We start from the raw sequence: 11,257 nt of genomic DNA on the forward strand, positions 1-11,257 counted from the left end.
CATCTGATAACAGAGCAGCCCTATTATGTGTGAGTATCCAACAAAGTTTATATTATTTGACGTGCGTGATCTGTATTTGATCCCAAACACACACTTAACAAAAAGCTGGATCAACATTTACTGTTTTCTTACACTATATATCGGCTCATTGTTGTGTCCTCACTAGATCGTAGATTTTTAAGCGATCGCTTGTTTTGTATTTTAATTTTTTTAACATATTGAATTAATCAAAATGTGTATTGGCCCATCTCAGCCAACATCATTTTTTATGTCATTATTTTATTTTACTGAAACCCTGTTTTTTTGTTTTGTTTTGTTTGAATTAGCAAATCAGTTAAATATAGCCACATGGCTTTCATGCTAATTATTTGTTGAAAATAAACATATTAATTGCAGTGAATGATTGAAATAAACTTTCGATTTTAAAAATAGTTTCGGCAACATGACTGTGGTGAGGTGTTAACCACCCCAGTCATTATTAAGGATGTAACGATAACGGCAATATCGCCGTTGTCATGTCATGATATTAAAAGCAGCACATCAAAAAAGTCAGGTTGATTTCCATTTGTGCAGTTCTAGCACCCTCTGGTGGCTAGTTTTTTAGTGCAGTTTAATTTTCATACAGCATGTTTTGGCCCTTTCATGTTTAAAATCTATGCTAATCGTGAGGTGAAGGGGAAGGTAATATGCTTATGAAGCAAGTCAGTATGTGGAAGGACTCAATGTGTGTGTGCAAGTAAGTGGCTCAATATTAAGTGTTATTAGAGATGATAGGTTGTTTATATGCATTGCTGTTATGTACGCACAATATTGTGCTTTTTTTTTAGTATGACCGCTCTTTTTTTTTTACAATATTGTGAATTTTTTTATATCACAACTTCCCCACAATATCGTGATTTAAGGGAAATTGGTCCAATGAATTATTAAATCAATAATTGTTGATTATTAAATTAATAATCAATTGACTTCTTAATTGAAGGAGACTCAACTTTAATATTTCAATTAATTTTGCACCAAATCTATTTTTAATAGTTTTACCAGGATAGCAGATGAGAACCTCGTTGAATCAGCCATTAAAATGAAGGCTGTACCCTTGTTACAATTTTGTGAGTTCTTTGTTCAGCTTAGGCTGGGTGGTAATTATCGTATTGTGAGCTTCATATCGTGATAATATCGCATCGTGATGTTTGGCTATCATTACATCCCTAGTCATAATTGAAACATCATTAAAACTACAGAAATATAAATGAGTGAACTGACGTTTGGCTGTTTAGAATGACACAAATATTCAAAATTTTTCAGAGGGGGTAATGTGTTTGTTTTGTTTTTCAAAGAAAATAAACTTTTGGGATAAGGAGTAAAGCAAATATTGTATGTAAAAACACATTTGGAATGATTTGAAGTAATATATAGTTGTTTCAATGAACTCTAGGGATTTCAATCATGAGAGAGTAGAAAATAAAACCCGCGCCAAGCTAATGGCAGGCTGGAGAGTGAGTTGGAAGGAGAGCTCTCACATCACTTATACGTGCTTGACATTAGCTCCGTTAATTACGATATCAACGAGGGGAGGGGTAAAAAGTGTGTGCCTGGAAAAGAAGATGATGGCACTTGGATGCGTCTGATTTTAAACTCTAGGATGCGCACGGTGATTTGTGCCGTGGCTGCGCACAACAAAGGAATCTTGGGCGGCATATTTTATCCTAACTAACATTTTGACTCTCCTTTCGGATCAAATTTATTGCTTCCATATTGAGATGTTCTAGCACACAAAACTGAAATAAAGCCAAGAGGTCTCTAGCAGATGGATGTGGAACATATTCCCCAATATATAAACATCACACTGAGTGAGGAATAACCTTAAAATTGTTAACCTTAAAGTGACAATGTGTAGAGTTTATTGCCATCTAGTGGGGAGCTAATAGAATGCAGCGACCAAAGTTCAAACCTCGCGCACTTTTTTTGCGCACAGCGGTACCTCAGCGAGACCATACTTCAATTATTACATTGGCTAAGTTCTTCTACTTCGGGTATCTGTAGCAAAAAGATGGCGGAAAAAACATGTCAGCCTTCTGTAAGGTGAGGCAACCCATGTGATATAATTCCCGATTACTAGACCGATGATTATATAAATTTAAAAAAAATGTACATTGATGTGAAAAAACATATCTTTTTGCATATTATTATTATTAACTGTTTAAACATAAACAAAGAAGGAAAGTGTTTGTTATGACTGTTGTTGATAATATATTCTTGTTGTGAGTTTTATACAGCTAAAACAGCCTGCCTTGAGGTCAAATTGTAATACACTGTGTGTACAGAAGATGAGAACAATATCATGTTTCATTTTATGTTGATGTTGATCATTAATATAGGAAACTTACACAGTAAATTCGGTAGAGTAAATTTGACTCTAGAGTGGGACCAAATAGACTCAGTTTTAGAGTAATATTTACACTTGGAAGAGAGTAAAAAAAAAAGAATTGAAAATAAATAAATTAAAGTAACTCGACTTTCAGCTGAGCCATGAAGCTCCTGCTGTGTGTTAGTATATCGCTCGCATCAGCTCTAGAGTTGGACCAAATAGTTTGAGTATATAGACCAAAACATCGTTTTTGGCCTCTTGGAGATAAGCAGTACGAGGGGCATAGCTCAGGTGGTAGTGTGGCAGTCTCTCTAACTGAAGGTTGTGAGTTTGTTCCTCAACCCTTGAGTGACTTTTATTTTTCCCAATTCTTTATTTTACTCCCTTCCAAGTGTAAATATTAGCCTACTCTAAAACTGAAAATTTGGTCCCACTCTAAATAAAGTCCAATTTACTCTAAATAGAGTCAAATTTATTCTAAATTGAAGTTTACATACCTTCATGGTATAGAATATGTCACAACTTCTGTTTAAAATGTTAGATTTGTACCACTTTATAACACACAAAGTCTAGTTGGAAAGTTTTATAAATTTACAAGTGCAGACTTGAGGATGGAAAATATGCAAATACCTCAAATCTGCAAAGATCTGCATGTTTCTAAAAATATTCAGAGGTCAACTTAAAAAGCAGTTTCAAGTTATCTATAATTTTCGGACATTTGACTTTGCGTTTTAAAGACTGTAGTGAGCAGCCTCCAACTGCTGCGTCGACACTGCACTGCAGTGCAAGCGCAGTGTGAGACTGCTGCTATATAATGTACAATACATATAAGTGTAGTCTATACAGGAGGTTTGTGGAGGTGACATGCCACACCGTCCCTCTCTTCTCCAAATAGGCCTGAAGGGAAAACAATGGAGCTTTTGCGTACAAGTTATAAGGCCATAACCCAGAACAATCCAATCCAATCACACACATGCACACACACACACAGGCCTATTCTATTTTTTACTGCAGTCTGGGAAGACACAGAACAAAAGTGCTGATACAAGTCTAAACTTTGCATTCGTGTAAGGCTACACAGTGACCCATTCAACGTAATGTATGACCATGTAACTAATGGAAAGTCCAAAAGGGAAGAATATAGAAACAGGGAGGAAACAAGCAAAGCAAAATTGGACGATGACTCAGAAGCAAAACTTTGCTAGTGGAAAATAAATAGCTACAGGGAGCACAAAAGGTGTTCAGTAGTCAAGAATAAAAAAGGGTTTAGCCGTTTTTTATCCTTCGTAGGAGTCTGGATGGATATTGCAATTCCTTCTCTTGAACCATGACCTCAAAGAGTTTCCTTCAATCAGAAGTGGGTCACACTCCAGCAGAGCACAGCGGCACCCTTTAAATATTTCACTTTCAAACAATTCCTCCTCTCAGCAAACACACATGCCGGAGGACCGATACAATGCATCATCATGAGTTGACATTAGATGACTGGCGATCAATAGGAGCGCTGACAAAGCAGTGCTTGGAAATCTACAATCCTGGATGAAGTCTGTGAGAATAAAGAGAGGATGTATTTGTCGCAGTGTTAATTTTAGATCCACCTTTAAAATGAATCATATAGTTCAAGTGCTGTTCAATCTCTTGACACCACACACTCATCTGCCCATGCACACACACTCAGGCATGAGAATGCCGCAAAACCACGGCGCCCCCTAACGGCGAATCTCGCAACAAGCAGCCGTTTGAATCTGCAGCTTTTAACTGTTTAGAAGACATTCATTCACGTTTTCCATGTAACTGAATACATCTCTTCCATTTGCCCTTTCTGAGAATTTTTAATGGCACCACTACTGCTTTATCACTCAAAATGAGACATCTGCCCTTCATCATATTGATCTCATGTGTACTTATTGGCAGGGAGCTGCAGGCGTTATTTGCCAAAATCTTTTTGATACAGTGTCACCTTGAACATGAGCTGAAAGATTTCAATTCAAGAAATCTCGGCACAATGCCATCTTTTTTGCTCAAGGCGGTGTAAGGGAGTAAGATGTCATCCTCAGGCAACCACTGAAGGATTCTGCTCCTTCAGTAACATCTGAGGAATTTTCCTTTATAGATACGGACAATGAGATGAGGACTGAGCAAGTGGTAGCTTAATTCGATCCATTCATCCAATTTTTATGTATGTCATGACTTGCCACAGGCACGGCTAGCTGCTCTATGCCTCTACTTGTTATCAAAGATTCTAAACCCGCGACCTGTGACTGAGAAATTTCCCGCTACAATACCATGAAAATCTTGAGATTTCATTGTACCCTGCACAGATTGAAGACAACCTGCGCCAGATTTGGCAAACCAGCCCCAGAATATAAACTCTATATTTCACAGTAGGGACAGTGTTCTTTTCTGTGTGCTTCATTTTTGCAACTGTGAACAAAAAGTTCCAGTTTTATCTTGCCTGTCCAGAGCACATTCTCCCAGAAGTGTTGTGGCTTATCATTATTAATGTGAAAAATATTTTATATTTCCTTTAGTTTGTGGTCAATTTTCCTCCTGCGGCCACGTCAGTGGAGGTTGGCTACATTCCTGCGAATTTTTAATTTCTTAACTCATTCACTGCCATTGAAGGCTATTGACGTAAAAAATTCATTTGAACTATTTCTATTCATTTTTTTCCACTTTTGTTAACAAGAGTATGAAAACCTATATTTTTTTTATTGTACATTTAGAACAGATATAATAACATTTGCTAAAATTGGCTTGGTTGAAGATGGATTATAAGTATTAGCGTAAGTATTGTACTTCTCTAATAATTGTCAGCTGTGATCCCCAAACCTCGATTTCACTGTTTATATCATATATCATATATCTGAGTTTAAAGTTTAGACAAAATTAAGTAGAATAATCCACATACAAAATACTAAAAAAAAATGCCGTTTCTGGGTACATTTTATATTAAATACCAGCTCAGTGGCTTTGTGGTAGAGTGTGAGGTTGTGGGTTCAATCCCTGGTCGGATCATACCAAAGACTATAAAAATGGGACCCATTTGCCTCCTTGCTTGACACTCAGCCTTAAGGGTTGGAATTAAGGGTTTAGATCACTAAATGATTCCCGAACGAAATCCCTGCTGATCACCGCCCCCTCAGGGGATGGGTCAAATGCGGAGAATGAATTTTGTCCCACTTAGGTGGGCGTGACAATCAGTGGTACTTTAACTTTAAATTGACTTGTCTTGGGGCCAAATCTAAAATAATAAAAATAATAACTAAGAGAAAATAATGCTTGAAAATGGTTTAAAAATACCAAATAAGTCTGGAGTACCCTCTAAAATATTTTTTCTTTCTTGTTCCACCCCACTTCTGACCAAATTGAATCTCAAATAAAACTGTTAAAATTATTTTTCATTTTTTATTGCTGTCTGTTGAAATTCTGGGGACGTTTGTTTTAATAAAAATAATATTTCAAATAATTATTATTTTTCCTCACATTAGGCCGCCATGCTAACAATTTAGCTTGGATATGTATTAGCATAAAACTGACAGGGACAACTGAAAGAAAAGTGAGCTAATAGCCTGACCAAAACGAAAAGATATATAGTGGTTAACAGGATTTGGGATCTGTTTTGGGACGTGGGCGTGGCTATGCACTAAGGCAAAGTTAAACTGAGAAACGACGCTAATGAGGCAACAAAAGGTTCTTTAATTAGTCATGATTAAAGTGAGTGTGAATAATGTGAGGAGCCTTGACTTCCCCATTCTAAATTTGAGTGCGTGTTGTATTAGCGCTGGCCCCTCTTGGACTCGCCAAAGAGAAGATTAGGAAAAGTAATTAATCACAGCATGCCATAAAACCCGAAGGAGATTTCCCTATCAGGTGCTTGCTTTCTTGCTGTCAAAGTAATTTGTCACAACGCTGCTTGAGAGCCAAATATTTCAGAGGATCTTGTTGGATCGACCATCAGACACTCATATTTTATTGATGATACTTCAGCTATGGGATGTTTGGAATAGAGGTAACGCCACACCAAGTTATTGTGGTCACACAGTTGGAAACTGGCACACAAGGTCTGCCCATCTTTAGAGTGTGAGAACTTTGATGACAAGAGCAAACAATATGGAGGATTAGAAATGATGTTATACAATTTAATGAATAGTGAATTGAGTTATGAATGTGAAGATGATAGTTAACAGAAATGAAAGTAAGAGACAGGTCAGCTGTAGTGGCACTAATACTGTCACCTTCACACCCTGGTCTGTCAGCACAGTTCATTTAATCTGATGGACTGACAAACATCCAGACTGCCACTACACGTACGCACACGCACGTGTACACATGACATATGCTTGATAATGTCACCCAGTGCGCCCTGGAGGTCTAAATATCCCCTCAATGTCACTGCCTTTACAAACATGAAGCTCCCTTTTCCAATAATATCATGTGAGTGTGATCGAGCCATGTCAGCGACTTGATTGAATTGGTGTCCACTTTAATTCGGCATGTGTGATTAAAGTTAAGCTGCAGGCATTCGTTTGAGCATCTATTAACATTTCGGTTAAAAGCGGATGTACTCTCCTTACGCGGCTCTTTAATTAATTCGCATCCCTTTTTTGGTCAATACGACGACGGTGACGCAAAGTAGGCCTGAATGCTGAGTGGTACTTTAGCTAAAATTATCATCAGATGACATGTCAAATTGGTAAAATTACCGAATGAACAATACTGAGCTCTCCAGAATTATTATTTTTTTAATTAAAAAAATAAAATAAAAAATAAAAAATAAATGATCATCATAAAAAAATAAAAGATAAAAAAACTATAATGGAATCTCAAAAGTAAGACCATCAGTTTGACAGCTCTAATGCCAAGTGTATGAGGCGGTATTCAAACCTGGAACCTCTCAACTGTGAGTCTGACCTGTTCACCACTGTACCACTGTGCTGCTGTGTCATTTTTTTTAGTAACTACTAACTGAAGTAACGTTTTGAAGTTAACCATTGCACGAAAGATGCTCTAAACTTGAGCGATGAATGAGAAGGGATCATAAAAGTAACAACACCAAGTGGATCTTCAGATCTTCTCATGTTCTTTATGTTCTCCCTTGTTCAAATTCAGGCCTCAAGCTTTATTAGCTTTTTGAGGAATTCAGGAATTGAGGTTTCATTGAAAATAAGAAATATGAAATATAAAGTGGGACATTTTAAGCCATAACTTGATGATTAGTTGTTATTATTAGTTGCTTAATTCTCCCCAAGGCGATGTGAATATCTTCTGTAATGAACACAACTTTGTGTGACACCCAGATGTGCCATAACGACATGAAAAGAACAAGTCTACAGAACATCTACTGCGGTTCCGTAAAGTTTCTGTGAATGAAATAACAAACAAGCCTTTGGGGCATCCAGCTGCTTTTTCTGTATGCTGTACATGCATCGCTACCGAGGAAATGAACACAAGCTTTCCAACACACACAAACACAAGCACACACACTCACTCTTGAACGCACATATGCCGAGATCCCAGGGCGAAGTGCTAATAGCGCGTGGCCATATGATCTCTTAAAGCCAGGTCGACCCAAAAGGGATCCAGCTTGCCAGCACAGCCTGCCCCCTCTGTGATGGAGGGCTTTACGGTCTCATATTCTCATTTCTTCTGCACCAACACTACAATGGCCGATGTTAAGGTCATGTTATTTTTGCCCTCATTGATAGTTGGTCAAATATGTCTGAAGAAAATACCTAGCAACAATTGAAAGGACAAACGTGATGCTTGTGGAAAAGGATAAGCTTCACATAGATTGTTTGCTTCATTGGTAGGATTGGATTGAATAAGAAAATGGTTTCAGTGGGCTTTATTTTAGATGTTCTGAAATCCTATTCGTTATTTGATCATTAATCTCTCATGCCTCTATGTTTCTTCTTCTTGCTTAGCTAGCTTAGCAAGATGAAGAAACATCGAGGTAGCTAGCTTAGTTTGTTTATAGTCATTAATGCCATGTGTCACCTGTATGAGTGTAAGTGGTCTTTAAGTTGTGATTTAAAAAATAAATAAATAAAATAAAAATATACTGTAATAAATGCAACATTAATCCTTGGTCGAGTATTCATGTTTTTACAGTGTGTAATCCCAGGCGACCATATACTTTAAATACATTTAATTTAACATAATAATAATAATAATAATAATAATAAATATGCACACAACATTTTAAATGATAACAGTTCAAAATACACAGTCAGGCGAAAAACTTTATAACCACCACCATGATAGCTGCATTAAATATTCTACCTTTACTAAGGTAATATTCCGTTTTAAATTACACTGCTGCTATTATTAATGTAACAGTGCGCATTATTGTGGTTGTGTTTTGCACTGTATAATTGTTTCATCATATTGAGAGCTGAGACTAAATTTGGTTAAAGGTATCATATTTGTATTATGTTGTCCAAGTGGTCATGTTGACATTGTATATTACAATCTATTTCATTATTATTAAGTATTTTATATATTAAAAAAAAAAAAAAAAAGCATATTAATGCAATTGACTGATTAGATTTGTTGCCATTTACTTGGAGGTAAATTTCAAGGTATGCTTAAAGGGCATAACCTGCACTTTCGCAATCAGTTTTAAAAACAAAAGTACTTACTTAGCTCATTTGCATGGAGTCATTATGACACTACACTACAGTATGCATTTTGTATAATTTGGTGGGCCGGAGTGAAATCAATTTAGGGCAGTAGAAAATGTAAGAAAAAAATATAGTAAAATAAGAAAATGAATACTTCAAATAAGCAAAATTATCTGCCAACAGAACAAGACAATGTTACTTAAATGTACCTATAAAAATACACAGTGGTCTTGAAAATAGTATTTTTAGACTAAAAACAAGTAATATTGAGTTTTTTTTTTATTATTTATTTATAAGTTATAATATATGGAACGATTTTCTTAAAATACAAAACTATTCATTTGGCCAATTTAGCCTGAGCGTCAAGCAGAGATGATCTATTTTTATTGTCGTCAGTATGCTATTTATTTTATTACTAGATTATGCAAAATCTTAAAATGAACAAATTCAATTTATGAAGCCCCAGTTTAGGGCTTTTGATGTTGGTTGATAGTCATCTTAAAATATGGGAAATGTTTGTTTTAAGCCTTGCTGTACTTAAAACTGGTTGTTAACACTCAATGCCAAGACTGCTTAATTAAATAAGTTAATTAAGTAATAAGTTCTTAGAATAATCGTGTCCGGCAATTTCATTCGAAGTAAAAAAAAAAAAAAAAATACTTGTGAAAGCAAAATAATCTAATTTAGGTTAAATTTAAGAAATTATATCTTACTTAAGATTTCAGTTTTTGCAGTGTAAATAAATCTCAAACATCAATAACCAGTCCCATGTCAAAAACAACCTCCAACTTCCTTCCAAAGAATGAAGCACACATTTTCCGCAAAAAAAGAACTTGTGCAACATCGACAGGCTTTCGGCTGGACCAATCTGGGTTTTACATGAGAATCAATCAATAGTCCTGTAGTGCTGTGGGCATTGCATAATTAAGCAGGCCATTTAAAAATAGATGTTAGGGACTATACAATTGGTTTAGTCGATGACTTTTATTATACATCTATCAATTAATTTTCTACAGCCTTCACACTCACTTTCACACCAATGGAAGACATAGTCAAAACATGCAAGAAGGCCAGAGCCTAAATTCGAACCCCAAACTTGTGTTGGATGCGCCAACAACCATCTGTTGCAACTGGGATGTATTTCAAATGGCAATTATACGTTACCTGTAAATCATCCCCGTCTGGCTCTTGATGGAGTCATGCAGCGATAGCGTGTGGAAGTTAAGAAACTCCTCCAGCTGTTTGAGCTCCCTCGCCTGGTGCGTTCTGCTGGCGCCCCACAGCATGAGCGGCACGCATGCTCGGGGTCCCGATCCGGCACACGTCTGACCCAGCAGCCTCCCCTGACCCAGGCCCTGGGCCTGGACCGCGCTCTGCCTCCTGGACGCTTTCTGCTTGGGGTTGGGGATATCCTGGCATGTGGCTTTGTACAGATACATCTTCTCACTTGATCGGGTCCTTCAGCCAAGTTTGCTGTGCGACAACGCACGCTCGGGATAATCCAGGTAGGCCCGCCGCCCACACGGCGGTGGGCATGTGAGGAAAGCTCTAAGCAAAGTGAGTGGTTTGTCTCAGGATGAATTCCCACCATAGATATATCCTCGTTTTGGAGGAGGGAAAATCAAAAGAAGAAATGCTGAAAAATCCAGTTTATGTGAAAAAAGTCCATAATGAAGTCACATGTGCTCCTGAAAGAGAATCGTCACATATGTTCTGTGTGCACATGCAGATGAAGAGAGCAACACATACATGCACTCTCTATCTCTCTGCTCTCTTTCACGCCCAACACACACACACATGCACACACACACACTGTCACTTTGCCCCCTGCACAGCCAGTCTGCATTAGAAGCACACTTTGGTTTTGCTCCCTATTAAACGGTCTGGGAATCTGGGACAGTTTTTCCACCCTCCCTACCTCCCTCCCTCCCTCTCTTTTTCATTCTCGCCCTCTCTCTGTTTTGTTTGCTTCTTTCTATCGCTCTCCATCCTTTTACCCCCTCTCTCCCCCACTTGCTCTTATCCTCTCTCCCACCCTCACTTCCTCCATCATCCCCCTTTTGTGTCACAGCATTGCCTCTCATTCACTTACTCCCGATCTCCTCCCTCGACTCCCCTCCAGCATTTCTTACTCACATTTTCTGGAATTCTTGAAAGTGTTATTATTTACACTTATTTACACCCTCAATCCACATTAGTCCTTTTATCTATGCCTGTTTTCTTCCTTTTTCACATGTTTCCTCTTTTTCCGCCTCTTTCTACACAC

The 11,257-nt window shown here is 37.5% G+C and overlaps 1 protein-coding gene across 1 annotated transcript in view; it reads right to left on the minus strand.

Moving 5' to 3' along the window:
• kcnab1a (potassium voltage-gated channel subfamily A regulatory beta subunit 1a) overlaps positions 1–10,829 on the minus strand; it is a 63,498-nt gene extending 52,669 nt beyond the window's left edge. Inside the window, exon 1 of the mRNA XM_077565993.1 lies at positions 10,156–10,829. Within this exon, the coding sequence (XP_077422119.1) occupies positions 10,156–10,430 (275 nt within the window). The 5' untranslated portion in view covers positions 10,431–10,829. The remainder of the gene's footprint in view (positions 1–10,155) is intronic.
• Between the last annotated feature and the right edge of the window lie 428 nt (positions 10,830–11,257).

Source organism: Vanacampus margaritifer, chromosome 5, assembly GCF_051991255.1.
Source record: "Vanacampus margaritifer isolate UIUO_Vmar chromosome 5, RoL_Vmar_1.0, whole genome shotgun sequence".
In the NCBI taxonomy this organism is placed as follows: domain Eukaryota; kingdom Metazoa; phylum Chordata; class Actinopteri; order Syngnathiformes; family Syngnathidae; genus Vanacampus; species Vanacampus margaritifer.